This window comes from Anoplophora glabripennis, unplaced genomic scaffold (genome assembly GCF_000390285.2).
Source record: "Anoplophora glabripennis isolate ALB-LARVAE unplaced genomic scaffold, Agla_2.0 scaffold169, whole genome shotgun sequence".
Lineage (NCBI taxonomy): Eukaryota > Metazoa > Arthropoda > Insecta > Coleoptera > Cerambycidae > Anoplophora > Anoplophora glabripennis.
This window is the reverse complement of record NW_019416320.1, coordinates 303817-322798: the sequence shown is the minus strand read 5'-3', so window position 1 is coordinate 322798 and position 18982 is coordinate 303817. Positions and strand designations below refer to the sequence as shown.

The window sequence follows — 18982 nt, the reverse complement described above, 5'->3', positions numbered from 1 at the left end:
TTTCAAGCATTACATAGCTGGACAACTGTAGTCTCTAGCGTAACACGCGTGGAGAGCCACGTGGCCTCAGCGACTTCGAATACTGAAATCCGATTTTACAGTCGTCGTTGCAATAGTGTTTACAATAGTTTTTTAGTAGTTAGTGTTAAAAATGGCTTGCGTGTATAGTATAGAGTTGATGGATAGTAAGAAGATCCAAATGTGTTTACATGTCGGCGGACAAAATTTTGAACAGTTGTAACATCAGGCATGCCAAATTATTTTATTATTTAAAATCACAAATGAACTTTATTAATTAATGATAACAATAGCGGCAAAATCAGTTGAATTTGCCAATAAAAAATTCTATTTATTCCTTTCCTTGCGAAATTCTTTCAAGTTTTTGTCCGTTTTTACGACTGCCGCCGTGACGGTCGCATTGTGCCAGGTCAGGTTTTACAGTGGACCAGTTTCCAGTGCCGTGCAGAAGTGTATTTTAAAATCAATTTCGAACTGCCCTTTTTGATTTTTTCTTTACAAAATTGTATTTGTAAGAGTCCCCTGTACACTCAGATTTTTTTTCATCCTGTATATAATTCGGTTACAAATTTTGATATACTGGAGCTTTGTGGTATCTTTTTTTTAGGAGTACTTTTTTATACCTAGACAGTTCTACCCACTAGTCGAGTTGATTACTTCAATTTTTAAACATTCTGCAAAGGTTCATATAATAATTTTATTTATGTACTAGGCCAAAAAGTTACACTTTTATGTCAAGTCTGATTAAAAAATTTAAAAAATGCTACATTTGTGGTACCATTTTACCTGTTACAATGAACTGATTCACATATTGGTAAATGGTAAACTTTTAGAACAAAAATGAATCGAAATAAATATGTATGATGATACCAAATTCCTAGTAAACTTATTATTTATGACTAATTTTTTATATTAGTGCATTTCGTTTATAGTAAAAATTGCTGACTAAGAGAAAACTGATGTTTACTTAATTAATTTTGTTTATTAGAGTCCCTAATCCGAAATAAAACATAAATAAAACATATGCACTCTTGTCTTCGAATAATTTATCGACTTTTACATGACTAAAAGCATATTTTAGATGTTTTTTTCACAGTAATCGGTGTAAATTAACGCATTTGTATAAATCAAGTATATAACATCTAATTATACAAAAAAACAACAAGAAATAAACAAGGATTAATTTAATGTTATTTCAGCAAATAATTGTGTTGAATTTTCGTAGGCATTTTCCCAACGATACCGAATTTTAAACTAGGATATATTAGTTTAAACAAATATTAGCTGTATTGTGTATTTTTTATAATATGTAATTAAGATATAAATAAAAAGCAATATCAAAATTGTAGAAGTTAGCCAAATTTTTTGAATATAATTACGATTGTTAGCCATAATTAATAAATTACGCAATTTCAAAATTCAAACTTTTTAGAAGACGTCTAACTCGATGAATAGACACTGACAAATCCATGTGACAGTTTCTCTTATCCATAACGCAAAATTTATCTGCTCCCACTATAGTGAATAGACTATTAATTCAGTGGATTTTACCGTAGTAGTGGAAGTTGCTATGGACAACGGGAGGTAAGTGAGGTAACTTACCTTCATAGGGAAAAAGGCGATTTCGATATAAATTTTATGAACAATAAATATAAATATTTGATGAACATTACATTATATTAATTATTATGAATGAATATTTATAGTAAGTAGGTATAAGATCTGGATAATTATTATTCACCTCGCGTTTACTAATTGTCAAATTTTTTTCTAAATGATTTGACCGCTCCATTTCAGTCACTTTCACCGGAGGCTCAATATTATCTAACTAATTCATTAAACAGTCTGATGCGAAGTACTACTAGAACCTGGAATTGAAGTATCATTGTAAAGAATCCTGTTGGTTATTTTATTTTTATTACTTAAACTGTCAGCAACATAACTTTCTGCAATTGTGACTGATTTCCACCCACTGTGTCTGATTGTTAATATATTAACTCCTGTATTAGCCAGTAACGTTGCCGATGTTCTTCGGAATGAATGGCCTGTATATGTTTCAGGATGTTTTAGTTTCAAAAACTGTGTTTATAAGGAATCTTAGAAAGGGTATTATTGCCGATTGGTTGGTTGCAATATCTACCTGCTTGATAGCGCATAAAAAAGCGTGAAATTTCAGTTTTCATTTCCAATCTAATCTTGATATATTTCTTGAGAATTTCTAGGTGAGAAACAGAACCCAGACGAGAAGTAATTGTAAACGTACGATATACCATTTTTAGAATCTGGAATTGTAACTACAATGTCATCGAAATTTTTGAAACTGACGTTGTCCAAAGTAAGTTTGTATAACTCATCAGAACTGCAATGCCTAAGACCGTCACTACCTTCATTGGCTAATATGTGTTATCGGATGCCTGAACGAAAAGATCGTTGACTTGTAAAAACGTTTGACTTTTTAGGTGTATAGCCGTCATTCTTACGTTTCAAAAATGCTATCAGCTTGGGGTATTTTGATATATATTCTTCTCTATGAAAATAGTTGACTTAATAGTATTCACTCCACAAACTCGCCGGTGACTTTAAAGTTGTTGACTTCTCCATGAAATATGCTAGCATTGACATTTCAGAAATACCAGTATTTTTGTTTAGGCACCATTCCTTGAAATTTCTATATGCTCGTCCGTAGCGCACTTTCGACTTCTCGGGCAATAAAAATGCGCAGGCAGCATTTGCTGCACTTTCTATTCCAAAATCACTCATTAATAATAATTCAAAACCAGCAAAATTGCAATTTTTATGTAACTTTGTTTATAAACACCTTCGAGACGAAAATCCAAACAACCAAGGCGACTTTGCAAGATTTCGAATAATGTCAAAATGAATTGATTAAGAAGCAGCAGTTAAGTAAAATTTACCATTCTCGGTCTCTATTGCCAGCCCTCGCTCCGCTCGGGCGCAAAATCGTCCTCGACCGGTAAATAATAACTCCTTTATGGTAATTATTGCCGGGCTGCATGTGACGGACGTTTGTTGATTTTTTTTGCGACTAAATGGTATGTTATTAAAATTTGGGAAGGGACAGAATTTATTTAAAAAAGTTTTAGCTTTCACCAGAAAAAAATTGTGACAGTCAGATAATGCACAAAAAGATATTAATATTTTTTTAATTGAGCTATCCAGTTTAATGTATTTGTACAAGTGGGTAATTAACATTAAGCGCATCAGGAAAAGGCTTTTACCAACATATTCTCAGATACCAAATTTCAATTCATTCAGGCTGTAAAAACCAATTTGGTTCTCCTGAGTCTTTGGTTTAGTGTTCATTGTGATTTTTAGATGCCATATTACGGGCGGAAATTCTTCACAGACGCATTTCTTTCACGTCCGTTTTTACTTCACGGACTGTGGTATAATACTTTCAAGGTCACACATTTAACTAACGGGTGGTTCAAATTGGTCGGTTTCCGAGGGTTACTGCGAATCTGTCATAGATAGAGCAAATCTGATAGACGAGTCCAGTCTTTCTTCGAGAAAATAACAATGGTACAAACCGCATCTCTCTATCTGTTCCCGTTTTCGAGCTACAGGGCGTTTCTCGACTTCTGGCTAATCCGACTGGTGCCCTTTTCTCGTTTCCCTTTCAAGATATTATCTTAAAACAGTTATAACATTCTACAGGCACTTTTTTGAGAAACATTCGATGGCATAAAAATAAATGTGATAATATTTTTAGTTTTTGTGATGTGACCACGACTTGTGTTTTTTTATATGGCACACTTTGTATTTTACTTCAAAAACGGAAAGAGGGCTAAAAATGCATTCCAAAGATTTGTGTTACCACGCTTCTAATAACGTTAAACGTCAAACTGTCTATTTTCAAAGCCTTCTCGGTCAGAAAACTTAAAATCGTTGGTATTTTGAAAATTTTATATATTCCGCAAATCTACACAGAAAATAATAATAAGTATACAGGGTGGTCCGAATTTTATGCAGAAAACTTCGAGGGCAGATAGATCGCTTTAAAATAATACGTGCTTGCCTTATAAACATAGGTCTGGAACGGCCCCGTTTTAGAAATACAGGGTGTTGAAGTTGTTAAAAAAAATCATTTTTAGTTTATATCTTAGAAATCTATTAACCGATCTCAATAAAATTTGATGAAGATAATCTATGATAGTAGGCCTTACATTCCCTAAAATATGAGCTCTAAAGGTTCAATCAGTGGAGTACAACTGGACAGGGGTCATCTTTTTTTATAAAAAAAAAACCTACGCCACTGCATTTTTTACAAATTATTACATTTATATTCTAATGCACAAAATACTTAAAAAATATGACTTGATTTTTTTCCCTAAGATTCACCGTTTTGAAGTTATTAATACCAATACAATCCCCTTGTGACAGACATTTCTAACCATAATATTACAAGAATATTTAGGTTTATGCTTAAAAGTAAGTGCAATTTGTAACTTCATCAACGAAATTATTTACACTTCTTTCTACACCACCGCGAGGTAGTGTTCCTGGCGTGTTTTAGTTTTCCCTGGAGGCCTAATAATCTTTACAAATAAGAACAATTTAAATCAAATTAATAATAAAAATATATTTACCAAGCAACAGCAACAAGAACAAAATTAACGTTACGTATTTACAACAATTGTTCAAAATGCGAATCACCCACATCGATACATTTCTGACACTTTTTATTAATAGAACTAATTGAAGCTAATATCATGTGGTGGTTTTCTTTTAATTCATTACACCCGGCTTCTATTCGTTGCAGTAGTTGTGGTCTTGTATGTGTTGGAGTAGAATAAACCTTACTTTTCAGATAACCCCAAACATAAAAGTCTACGGGGTTTAGATATGGCAATCTGGCTGGCGAAGATACTGGACCCTTTGCACCATTATGATTGACATTGGCATTTGGCCTTGTACTTATCCATTGCCCCATATAATTGTCATTAAACTATTCTTATATTATTCTCCCAGAATACGCAGGAGCACTATCCATTGTATCCAGCTATTTAGTCGTATATTTAATGGAACATCCTCTAATAATGCAAATAGATCGTTTTCTAGAAAGTTTAGAAATGACTGGGAATTTAGACGGGGTGGCAAGAAGAAAGGTCCACAAACTTTATTGAGAAATTATTCCGAGCCACACGTTCACAGAAAATTCGTGTTGAAAAAATCTTTTCTGAATTTCATGAAGATTTTCTTGTGACCAACTATGCAGACTGTGAAAATTCTCTACCCCTCGCCTTTGGTAAATATACATTTATTATTATTTTGATTTAAGTCGTTCTTGTTTGTAAAGATAGTGGGTAAGGCTTCCAGGGGAAACTAAAACGCGTAAGGAATTCTACCTCACAGGTGGTGTGGAAACGAGTGTAAGGAATTTTGCTGATGTGCTTACAAATTCCACTTACTTTTAAGCATAAACATAAATATTCTTGTAATATTATGGTTAGAAATATCTGCCACAAGGGGATTGTATTGGTATGAATTACTTACTTGAGAACGGCGAATTGTAGGGAAAAAATTAAAGTCGCCTTTTTTACGTATTTTTTGCATTACAATATAAATCAGTTTTTTGTAAAAAAAGGGGTGACCCCTGTCCAGTTGTACACCATTGGTTGAACCTTTAAAGGTCATATTTTAGGAAATGTAAGGCCTACTATCATAGATTCTGTACCAAATTTTATTGAGATCGGTTAATATATTCCGGATATATATAAAAAAATCAATTTTTTTAGCGACTTCAACACCCTGTATCTCTAAAACAGGGCCGCTCCGGACCTATGATTATAAGGCAAACACATATTATTTGAAAGAGATCTATCTGCCCTCGAAGTTTCCTGCATAAAATTCGGACCACCCTGTATATTGTTGCAATGCATTTAAGCCCCTTTCCGTTTTTGAAATAAAATACAGGGTGTTTCAATAAAACACATGTAGTGGTCATATCACAAAAATTAAAGATATCACATTTATTTTTATTCCATCGAATGTATCTCTAAAAAATTGCCTGTAGAACGTTTATACCATTTTAAGATAATTTGAAAGTGAAACGAGAAAAGGGCACTAGTCGGTTTAGCCAAAAATCGAGAAACGACCTGTAGCTCAAAAACGAGATGCGGTTTGCGCCATTGTTATTTTATCGAAAAAAGTGCTCTGGACTCGTCTATCAGATTTGCTCTATCTATGACAGATTCGCAGTAACCCTTGAAAACCCACTAATTTGAACCACCTGGTACATGGTACCTAGAAAGTAATATTTAGTGACAGTGACAAATTTTTTGGCATAACGAAAGCATAAAAAAAAATTCGTCAAATCTAGCAGAAGTTTTTCAAAAATATGCATCAATAATTTGCAATATAGTTACTTTTTCCACAAAAAAGTGTTGTTGGACAGTATTTTGGGCAGTGGAAAAATGTAGAAAAACGAATAAAACGTATTTCTGTATATTATTTATAAAACTTATTTTTCAAAACTTTTTCTCCTTTCTCTCTCCACGTTTTATCTTTTGGATTTACCAACTATAGGCCTTGAAACATTAGCATTAATCGCGTATCTATTTCTATATTTGACTTTAAACTGACATCTCTTCATTTCAGTTTCTTTGCCTGATTAGGACTTATATCGGCCAATTTATACATTTCCAATGGGCCGCGGAAACTATAAAAGATTACAAAATATTTTAACAGGGAACCAAATAATATTACGTGGTAACAGGAGCAAATAACAACAATTCAAATAATAAACAAATTCGTCAAATGCAACGTTATCAAAACACCCGTGAATTTGTTTTTTTTTTTCGCTCAAACATTTACACAGCGCTATTGAAAATAACGCACGCCGAGTAAACAAAGTTAACAACAGAAACGAGTCAAGTTTAAACGTAAGTAAGTGATAATAAGGGCATAATTTCATTTATTGACCAAACGAGCTCGGCCGCAAGTGGCGACGAAAAAATTCGCGGCGAGAGGACCGGGGCCGGTCGGAATCTTTTTTCTCGGGGGTTTTCGAGGCACAATTCTAAAATTCTACGTCTCTTGTCGCTCCGCCTGGCCAACGAAGCACCGCACACAGGTAGAGTGATCGATATTATTTGTTTTCGATTGTTTTTTAAATGGTCGGACCCGGGGACGTCAGCGGGAAGGGCGCCCGTCGGGCGTCGCGACGACCGCCGTCCTCCGGGGTGCCTTAAATCGGCGGTAGAATGGAAAAAAGCGAAATTCTTACCTTCTAATGTTTATCACTGATAACACTACACGCCATGTTGGAATTAATGTCAAACATCAAACGGTACGATGTTTACAAACCTCGTCATGTGACGGGAGGCGACATGCGCGACTTGGGCGGCGGAGCGCGACGGCTCGTGCAATTTTTCCGGTCGCAGGTGGCGGCACGGATGGGGGAGGGTCGAGGGATGCCGCCCTCGGGTCCCGTTACGGGTCCCAGTGGGACGGGCCGTAGGGCCCGAAGGGGGAAAATTAGTTTTGGAGCGGGATCGATTGATCATTGTCTTCGTTCAGTTCCGTTCCGGACTGATAAGATCGCGACGCGGCGGCCTTCGCGAGAGTCGGCGGGGCGTTTTCAGAAAATCCGGGACCATAGCCATCTAGATCTGTGTGCCGATTCGTCAGAAATTTTTACTGAGTTTTTATTATTTATACTATCTCGAAATTAACGTTGGATTAAATGGTTTCACGGAGATGACCAACGAGAAACGTCCAGTAAACTTTTTAAAACGCTTCCTGTTTGAACGGAACTGTCAATCGAAAACTGAGGTTTATGTTGCACTCCTTTAATATTCTTCGTAGATAAAACGGAAAAAACCTACAGTATTGTTACTTATAGTCCTTTTTAAGTATGTTGAACAGGTATAAAAATGCCCAGCAAAAAAAAATTAATGAGTTTCCTAGGTGTCCCTAAAAAAGTTTTCTGCTAATAGTAAAAAATTATATAATTTATAATATATAGAAAATTTCTATTATATTTTCATATTTTAATTATTTATGTCCTTAAACAATTTTATTATATTGATGGTATAGTTGTTACGATCTCAATTGGAACCGCATAAAAACATTTAACTCGTAAATTCTACGGAATCCATAGACGTTCAGAAAAATTTAGCCCTGTCTCGTCTAGATATACTATATTGTATACGTATATTCCGAGCTATATTACCATATAATTACCATACGATTGTCAAGTTTTTTATGTTTAAAATCGCATTGTAATAAAGCATGTCGTAAAATATCTAAAGATTTATAATTATAATCAGGATAATTAATAATCATGTTTATAGTAGGAACTTTATTTTCTTTATACATATTATAAATTGTGCGCCGCATTACATCTGGTAAAATAGTCAATTTTCTTTCATTTTGAATTTTTCCGTTTTCTCTTTGTACCGTGATCAGTCTTTCAATTACGCGATAAACTGTCGTTTTTGATATCTTAGTTAATTCGTTAATACGTTTCCTAACTTTTTTATGACATTGTTCACTATTTTCAATTTTCAAACATTCATATATATATTTAATAAAATATGTTGACTTTTTACGTGTAAATCTTTGTTTTGACCAGCGCGCCACCGTCAATTCTACATCAGGCAGACTAGTTTATACATCAGGCGGACTAGTTTACCAATACCGGACTCGCCGAATTGCTATTCGAGAAAAAATTACGAGACACACCATGGTCAAAACATATGAAGAAATTTCAGGATACGGTCCTGTGCTTTAAGATTTACAGGTTCCAATTGACATCGTTACAATTATAAATTTCGTTTTGTTCCGTTTTAAAAGGTCTCCAAAATGCCATGTTGTAATATGAGTAAACAAAATATCCCTCTTATTCCCCTTTCGCAATTGTAATACGAATTATTAATAAAAGATGCCTATAATAAATTGAAATTACCTGAATCACACCAAATTCCGCATTGCTATACTGCACTGCTAGGCAATTTGTCAAACACTTGTCAACAACTGAGATTTATTGCTCAATCGACCAGTACAGCTGTATTATCCGCCGTTTGCCCTCGCGTGCATTCTTCAACTGGGCGTATACATTTCTACCGTTTCCACGTTTAATTCGACCAGACCTGTATATGGGTATGGCTAAATAAATATGGGAACAAGTTTTTCAAATATTTCAATGCCAAGTTGCTGCGTCAGCGTCCGAACGCGAGTATGTACTGGACATACTGCCAACCTCTTGGTTCTTTAATTGAGATCGGAAAGACTATACCCTTTAATTAGCTCTTAAGTTTTTGAGTACACTGTTTTACCAAATTAGATAATGCTGCTTTGTGTTGATGTCGAACAAGCAACTTTTGGCCAAAAATCTTACTTTTATTTCAACTGTAGATTTTTTCATTGATTGAATGGAATGGATTTTCGCTTTTTTTTAGCTAACTCCATTTTAATAAAGGCCTCGCTGAAAATCGACGATTTTCTAAGCGAGACTCATACCCGAAGTATATCCGATTTTTAGACGAAGATAAAGACAAACGTCAATGGAGATGTCAAAATGAATTTTATCTTGGACGTGTTTCCTGGGCTGCGCGTGCCGTGGAGGGTTGTTATGTTATTTTTCCATTTGAAACTTGCTTGCATCTTTCAGAGACAATATCATGGGGGAAAAACTTAATTTGAACAATTCGAGACACCAAAACGAAACGATTATATTTTGTATTTTATTTCCTCTCACATGCTGAATATTAATGTAAGGAAACAATCTTTTGGATTTGCTGGCAGCTCAATATGTACAAGTTAACTTTTTCATCTGGAAAGTACATCATCGACTCGATCAAACTCCTGATTGTGACGTCACTGAGCATTAAATTAGATGTGAAACCTCATATGTTGGTAGTAATGCGTTAAATTTCCTTCATCTATCACTCATTCAAAGTTTTCTTGTAAATTGCTTCATATAAAATAACGGTGCAAAAATCTTTAAATTGGTTATATTCAGGGAAAAATAAAATCAAAATTCCAGAAGAGGTACATTTTTATCGCTAATACTTTACGTCGCAATTGAAACATCTTAAAAATAACTCTTTTCAAAAAAATATTTTTTTTAGTTTCATTTTGAATTATATCTTTTGATATCGACCCGTAAACTTGTCCCCGTAGTCTAAAAAATATGATGCGGCCTAGTAAATCATAACGGTAAATATTCGTAATGAACTTGCTTATGCAACCATGAATACAATTAGATGTTTTTCGTATAGTATCAGTTGTTGAGTGGATTTACTACCCTCATAACTTTTATTTTATTTATTGATTTTAACTTTTAACAAACTTTTCTTGTAAAAATTCGGTAAATGTGTATCAAATATATCAAATATCAAAAATATTAAAATATATGTGTGTTTTAATGCGTGTAAAGGTAACAGGTATATCAAGGGTTTTACCCGCGTTTTCACTTTCAGTCCCGATTGAAATTTAGTTCCCACCACTCGATACTTTAACTTTCTAAAGGCAATTCACGCTCTCTCGCGTTAGCGCAGCTCATCAGCTAGACGAAACAGATTTCCTTCATTTTTCAGATCTTTAGATCGGAGAGACCATTTTTTTCAACTCTGTTAAAAAAAATCGCAAGTAAACAATTTTCTGTGGATTAGTAACTTTTTTCAAATGAACCTATTTTTTTATTCACCGTTAAGAGCTACAAGGGAAAATTTTTTAAAAAAGTTCCTGAAAATCTTGAAATTGCAGAGCCCCATAATATTTTTGGAATATAGGTACTAGGGTGTCCCAAAAAACGAATAATTTTGTTCGTGTTTCTTGTGAAAATGTGTTAGTTTATCATGTTTTAAGAGCTAAAAGCAGAGCTAGAGCTAGAGCAAAAAATCAGCTAAAAAAAAAATTTTTTAGAGGTTGGTCATGATTTTTAAAAATATCCAAAATCGTCAAAATTTTTTTATTGAATTTGAGGAACCAAAGAATAGAAATAAATCAAGAGACACTTATAATATTTCTCGAGGAAAAATTTACTACCGCACTGTATCAAATATTTATATTTGTTTAATTTTTTAAGATTTAAGTGTCTCGTGATGTATTTCTATTCTTTTGTTCATGAAATTCCATAAAAAAATTATTAGTTGGTTGATATTTATTTTTAGTCGCCTGATTTTTTTGAGGGGGCTCTTAAAACATGATAAACTAACATATTTTCACAAGAGACACGAAAAAAATGTGTTGTTTTGGGCCACCCTAATAGGTACGCTTCCGAATTGTAGCAAAAGTATTTTTTTGTTTTGTCATTTTCTGAACAATATGTAATTGTAAATCGGGTACGAGAATTTCTAAAATGAAGTCGATTTGTCCGTATTTTGCTTTTCACCCAAAATCTGCAGGCATTTTCATACTCTAGAATTTTCAGAAGTGCAGTAAAAATTTTAATTTTTCGAACTACACAGATTTGTCATAAATTTTTTCAGGATGCCTACAGAGTGTAACTTTGAATAGAACATATCACAAGTTTGTTTTCTCAAATACCGTCTTGAAAACTGATTTTTTAGCCTTTTTTTGTAGTTTTTATAACCCGCAGCTGCCTTAGTCTGTATGACCTCAAAAAACTGCGTACATTGGCCGCAATCGCATACACATTTGGGAGCTACGGCATGCATTTTTGTCAAATCTCATAATCTAAAAGGAAGACAGGAAATTTTAGAAATAATTCAATTGTCCCACATAATAAAAACTTTATTCATTTATATAAATAAACTGTAAAACAGTAAGAAGTCTTCTAACAGAAAACTCTAACAGAATAAAATAAATTAAAGTAAATCTGCTTAGTCGACTGACAGCATATGCTTAAAATTTTGTCCATGGCTGTCCAAACATGTCTCGACACGTCGCATCATAGAGGGTCCTAATTACCTACCTTATCTTATTAAGATCCATGATTTACCTAGCGTACTGGCATTCAAATCTCACATAATATCTTAAATATTAAAACAATCTTACAGACATTCTCTTGTTTTTTTTTTCGATCTACCACTCTCTGCTGTATTATCATAAAAGTGAGGTCAAAAATAAAGTGAATTTACAATCTGTAAACAATGATCAGGCACTTATTGATCGAAGAAACGAATCGAACAATGCAAACTCCGCCAACAGTTTTTATTTCGTGCGTATCATTCGCGGCTTAGTTTTATCGTATATATTTTTGGATTAATTAAAGACGCTTAGCACTAATTCAGCTAATAAAGTGCTACTTTATGTCGAAACCACTGTCAACATTCCACACATGTTATTTAATGCCTCAATGCTTTGTACATGATAGGGGTGGATATTCCCGGTATCCCGTAATCTTTGAACTTCCTTTTGCACTGTTCTATTGTTAGGTCGTCGTCTGTTACGGTAACGGACCGCATACAAACGACAAGTCTCATTTAAATTGTACATTCTCAGTACATTAGCACTGTAGTGCCTGGGTTGGTGTAAGAAGACTCTCCAGCGAACGCTCGCCCCGACTTTTCCACAAACTTTTTTTTCAATAAAAATACTTTTTTTACCGTTGAGAGAGTTTTATTTGCAGCATGCTGAAAACATTTTATACGCCGGCTAAGTAATACTACAACACACAACGCACGTGCACAAGATGCACATTGTAGACTTACATTTATGGTTAGGTAAAGGCAATGAGGCTTACTAGCAATTTATGGTTAGTTTTTTAAATTCATTTTCTTGAAAAAAGAAATATTTAGACCATCAGTTGCTTAATAACAGTTGCTCATTTTCGTGCCTTCTATCGCCCTTTTCAAGGAACGTACTTATTTCAGAAACACCCTGTATAATTACTAACGTGTGCCTATCCACATTCCGACATTAGTTAATACTGAAAATGTCATTTTTTATAAATATTCGAGTTTCTTTTTGTTCGGCGCTTCATCGACTTTAAAAAAGTATGCTGACTTTAAAAGAATGTACTTTCTGTCACTCCGTAAGTTTCATACAGTTTTCTTAAAACGATAGCCACAAGTTTAAAAAACGAATTATAACGCGAGTATTCATTTGATTAAAAAAAATCAGATTAGCATTCTGGGAATGCGTAGTAACCGACCCCCTTAAGGTGACACCCTGTATATTAATAAAAAATATTTTTTGCTTTATCGCTTTATTTAATTCCAAAAAATTTATTACAAAAAACAGTTATAAATATTTTTTTGTACGTAGTTTCCCGCCTTATCCTACTCATTTGTTCTTATAATTTTTTTCTAAGAATACTGAAAACTTTTATCACATTCATAATTGTTATATTAGTGTTCATCTACTTAGCAGACCATCACTATATCGGAGTGTTCTCAAAGTTTAGTTATTTATTCTCGCAAAAAAGCCGATTTACCAAAAATCGTTTATATGAAAGTCGCCAAATAAAGCAATTATTAACAATTATTTTAAAAAATTGGAATTTAAAAACTTTATAATTCAAACCTGATTTATTGTAATTTTCGACCACCGCGTTGTAAAAACAAATTATAAACAAATTGTAACAATTTAAAATAAGTGACTCAACTTCGAGAACACCCTGTAGAATACATAATATTTGCATTCCAAACCGGTAAGCAGTCCAGTAATAACTAATTTTGAGCCAAAATGTTGCAAAATAGTCAAATAAGTAGTTTCAAAGTCAAAATAATAAGGATAAATATTATCCTTGTAGTCTTTACACGCTGTCGTCAGGCATTAGAGTACCAGCTATGCACGCTGTCATAAAACAGACTATGGACCCTCCGAAAAACGCCCTGAAGACGACCCTGGTCAAGACTTCACTCTTGGTGGGCACAAGAGCTCCGAGAGCGGACAGCTGGATGCCTATGGAGCCCGGGTTGGAGAATCCACAGATGGCGTAGGTCGCTATTACCTTCGTCCTCTCCTGAAATTATAAAAAAAGGTTATGAAGAAGGAAATAGGGAGACTTACGAACTTGTTGTTGAACGAGTTGGTAGCTCTGCCGGCCTGCCTTGCACTGAAATCTCGGATAGTCTCGAATATTACAAAATTTCCGTTCATTCGATGTGTGCCAAAATACAATAAAATATACAGTGTGTCCCCGGATGGGATACCGCACTCTTGTAAACTTTTTTATTGTTGATTTTTCGAGAAAATGTTGTGCTTGATAAAAAGTTTTACTTATCTTGGGAATGGGAAGCCATGGGAATAGTCAAATATACAGGGTGTTAATTAAGTAGGTACAATAAATTCAACAGACGATTATTTGAGTGATTTTAAGACAAAAAAATTATATAAACATTGATCCGCAGATGCTTCGTTTTGAAGATACAGGGTGTTAAACTTTTGTAAAAAAAAATTGTTATTTTGTAAATATCTTAAATACCCTTTAGATTTATTAAGTCCAGTGGCGTCCCAAGCGTGAAGCGGTACCTTAACGAATATTTTGACAAAAAAAATTTACGCCACCGACTTTTTTGTAATTTTTATATATTTTTTGAATTAAGCAACTAAAAATACAACTTTTTTGTCTCTTGAATGTTTTTCGTATCATGATTAATTTTTGTGGAAAAAAATAAAATCCATTTAATTGCATATCTTTGGACCACACAAGAAACGCGCGGAAAAGTTTATTTTGGAAATTATCATTTTTTATTAATAACATGTAACATCTAAATAACATAAAGTATAAATAACACTGCCAAATTACAACAAAATTGGGTAAAGGGTATTTAACATATTTACGAAATAACAATTTTTTAATAAAAGGTAACACCCGGTATCTTCAAAACGAAGCATATGCGGACCAGTGTTTATATGAACTTTTTGTCTTATCACTCAAATAATCGTCTGTTGAATGTATTGTACATACTTAATTAACACCCTGTATAATAAAATTTTTCCTAAACAAAGTGCCTTTAATTTTTGTTTTCGTTAAAAATTAACAAACAAAGTTATTCGAGAACTCAAGAAATGCTTTAATACATAGTTTAGTCAAAACAGAAAAATAGGGTCATTCATTACCTTATATTCCAAAAATTGAATGTGCTATTATTTTTCAGTAGTAAAAGCTTATATATACAGGGTGAGTCAGTTTTTTGTAGACAAACTTTAACAGGAGATATAACACATGTTTTTAAAAAGAAAAGTTCCTATAAACAGATGTCGTAGAAGGCTTCGTTTCCGAGATACGGGGTGTTGAATATAATTTTTTTTCTCGAATATTCATTATAACTTATAAAAGAATGCTTAGATTTTTTTCATGTTTGGGGGATAATGCCTATTAATTAAGGGGCATAAAACAAGCGATAAAAATGTTCAAAAACTTGCACAGTGGCGGAGTGGAGGGGGTGCTCAACCACTTTCTTAAACAGAACTTCTACGGCAATGACTATTTTTTAAAAAAACTGTTATTCTCATTATCTACATACAGTTTAACAAAAATAATGTCCCTTCTTCTGTTTCGAAATTCCTGTGCGTTTCCGAGTTATTTTGATTTTTAGTGTTTGATGTGGTACTAAATTAATTTATTTATTATCAATTATCGGCTAAATATTTAATTCTTTCAACGAAACCTACCGAAATATGGTTTGTTAAGGATTCTAAAAAGCCGAAATCTCTTATTCTTTATCTCTTTCCAATGTAGTCAAAATAAATATTTGTTATATCAAGCCATACTCAAATACAAGACTTTTATAAGTTGAAATCTGTTTAGTACACTAATTTTAACAATCCTTATTTATTATGTGCTGCGTAAATACTAATGTACTGCAACTAAATTACAAAAAAAAAAAATTGAATGAACATTGATGTTAATGTTTATGGAGAAATTTTTTGAATTTATAACAATATTTAATTAACAACTTCTTAAAACTTTTTGGCAACTGCACAATAATGTATTGTATGTATGTAATGTAACAGATTTCAACTTATAAAAGTCTTGTATTTGAGTATAGCTTGATATAACAAATATTTATTTTGACTACATTGGAAAGAGATAAAGAATAAGAGATTTCGGCTTTTTAAAATCCTTAACAAACCATATTTAGGTAGGTTTCGTTGAAAGAATTAAATATTTAGCCGATAATTGATAATAAATAAATTACTTAATTTAGTACCACAACAAACACTAAAAATCAAAATAACTCGGAAACGCACAGGAATTTCGAAACAGAAGAAGGGACATTATTTTTGTTAAACTGTATGTAGATAATGAGAATAACAGTTTTTTTTTTAAAATAGTCATTGGCGTAGAAGTTCTGTTTAAGAAAGTGGTTGAGCACCCCCTCCACTCCGCCACTGTGCAAGTTTTTGAACATTCTTATTGCTTGTTTTATGCTCCTTAATCAATAGGCATTATCCCCCAAACATGAAAAAAATCTAAGAATTCGTTTACAAGTTATGATGATAATTAGAGAAAAAAAAAATTATATTCAACACCCTGTATCTCAGAAATGAAGCCTTCTACGACATATGTTTATAGGAACTTTTCTTTTTAAAAACATGTGTTATATCTCCTGTTAAAGTTTGTCTACAAAAAACTGACTCACCCTGTATATATAAGCTTTTACTAATGAAAAATAATAGCACATTCAATTTTTGGAATATAAGGTAATGAATGACCCTATTTTTCTGTTTTGACTAAACTATGTATTAAAGTTTGTCTATAAAAAACTGACTCACCCTGTATATATTTACTTTCATTAACTTTTTTTTTCAGAAAAGCAACAATATCAAAATAAAATTTAAACATTTTCTGTTCTATCTAAAATTATTGTCTCTCTCGCTGTGACATTAACTCGTATACATGTGCAATCGAGACAAACAAAATACACAGAAAACGATTTGACATCATGATTCATGACAGTTTTGATACTTTATAATTTGAGGTTAATACCACAAACCTAGTAGAATAGTGATAACTGATAATTGTAATTTTCCATACAGCCATAACAATTCGTTGCTCCAGAGTTAGTAAATATTTGTAAAAATCATTCGGTGGGCAGTTAATAAAAATAAATATGTTGACTTTGATATTGATGACATGATCCATGGAAATTGTATGGTATGTAAGATAGTTAAAAATTGCGGAGTCTTTTTATTTGCAAAATGTTATTAATGTTATTTTCTGACTAAACCCCGTATATAAGCATTTCTTCATTTCTGGAACAACTTTGTTAAATCCAGTTTTTAACGAAATCAAAAATTAAAGGCACTTTGCTTTGAACGCCCCTTATAATTTATTACATATTTGATTACTGCCCATGGCTGCACAAGATAAGCAAAACTTTTTATCAAGAATAACTTTTTTCTCGTAAAATCAACAAAAAAAAGTGCTGTATCCCATCCGAGGACACAATGTATAGTTCTTGATTTTGTTTCTCTTCGGTGTCTTAAATAGAGGCTTCTCGTGGAATGCGGTGAGGAGTTCTTAACATAGCCAGTTGCGTCTCCTCTAGAAAAATTTAACGAGGCCTCTTCCCACCATTAAAATTACAAAGATTGTTCGTATTACATTAGATTAGATTACGGGCTGGAGACTTACGCTCAGGAGATTCTGCGTGATCATTTCCTGCATTCTCTGGAAGGCTACGAACTCGTTCACCATCGTCTTTATGCCTATCAATCTTCCAACGTTCTCGCATTCTTCCCAAGGCACACCCATTACGAAGCTCAGAGGAATGAAAATCTTCCCAACTATCACCTCCAGGGACCAAATATCGTCCTCGTCCACGAAACCTATCCGAATTAAACAGTTTTGAAATATAACAAACATCTACGGAATAGAAAACTGTTGTATGGTTACCTACTAATGCTCCCAGCCAGCCTAGGATACCGTTTATGGAGTAGACAAAGGCCAGAAAGGCTATGACACTGGCTATGATTCCGGCGACCAGCTTGAAGGCGTCAACGGCACCCTTGCTGGCAGCGTCCATCACAGAGTCGTACCCACTGGAACAAAGACGTGAAGCAACGGGGTGTTTTCCAATTTTTTAAGTACATCGCAAAATGAGAGTAGGTTAAGAAATACGATACGTATATTATTTTTTTTCAAATCCGGTGCCAAATGTTTAGAATTATTTGCATATTGCAGTGGCAATATACGCGCGTCAGCATCACTGCTTTAGCATTTTTATGAGCACTTCTTTCAGCGTTGCCAAATTTATCCACCAAACTTACAGACGTAAACTAATAGCTAGAATCTGTTAAATGTCCAGGCAAGTTAGACCAAAATCACCCAGAATACGGAGTTTTTTTTCTGATGAACCGATCGAGTTGCGGTTTTCAGCATTGTCTTCGGAAAAATATCAGGAAAAAAGTCTATCACACTTTAGGGCTATATCGAAACAGCATTGCGGGTGCATAAAGTGCATCTTGGAGTGCATAAACTTTTCCGAATTTTTTAAAGTTGTAGAAATTTGTGTGCACGGGGTCGGAGATTCCGAATCTGACCCTGAAAAATATGCCCGACGGCCCTGGGGCCCCCCAGGGGGTCAAGGGGGGACCTTCTGTAAAACATCGAATAGCTGAGTCTTCTAAATCCCCACTCGGGGGTTTTCGGGGACGGGGATTCCGAATCTGAGACTGAAAAGTATGCCCCACGCCCGTGGGGTGGGCTTTCTGGAAAACATCGAAAGGCACAGGAATATTTCATGGATCATGGATTTTCAAAAGAATCTCTTGGGACCGTGCGACTGCGGATAATGCATAACAATTAGGCGACAAAATCCGATTATCGACAATGCAGATCTTGTGAGTGCATGAAGCATGGAATTACATGCACAATTGCATGTACAAATTGTTTTGGAACCAACTGTTCCAATCCTGAAATAGTCGAAAATGTAATAGATGATAGTGATGGAGACAGTGATGCCAGTACTGATGATGAAAATTGTAATTGATAGTGAAAGTGTTAGATAAACATATGATAGTAGTTGTCTCACTAATTGCCTTGCAAATAAAAAGAAAATTGGTTCTCAGAATAAAG

At 33.9% G+C, this 18982-nt stretch overlaps 2 protein-coding genes across 2 annotated transcripts in view; both read right to left on the bottom strand.

The window, feature by feature from the left end:
- LOC108903748 (uncharacterized protein PFB0145c) overlaps positions 1–7492 on the bottom strand; it is a 62351-nt gene extending 54859 nt beyond the window's left edge. The window contains exon 1 of the mRNA XM_018706039.2: positions 7268–7492. The gene's annotated coding sequence lies outside the window, so the exon portion shown is untranslated. The remainder of the gene's footprint in view (positions 1–7267) is intronic.
- A 6008-nt stretch (positions 7493–13500) lies between these two features.
- Positions 13501–18982, bottom strand: part of LOC108903738 (sodium/nucleoside cotransporter 2) — a 14440-nt gene continuing 8958 nt past the window's right edge. Inside the window, exons 6-8 of the mRNA XM_018706020.1 lie at positions 17801–17946; positions 17540–17733; positions 13501–13918 (exon numbers count right to left, since the gene is read on the bottom strand). Of these exons, the coding sequence (XP_018561536.1) occupies positions 13709–13918; positions 17540–17733; positions 17801–17946 (550 nt within the window). The 3' untranslated portion in view covers positions 13501–13708. The remainder of the gene's footprint in view (positions 13919–17539; positions 17734–17800; positions 17947–18982) is intronic.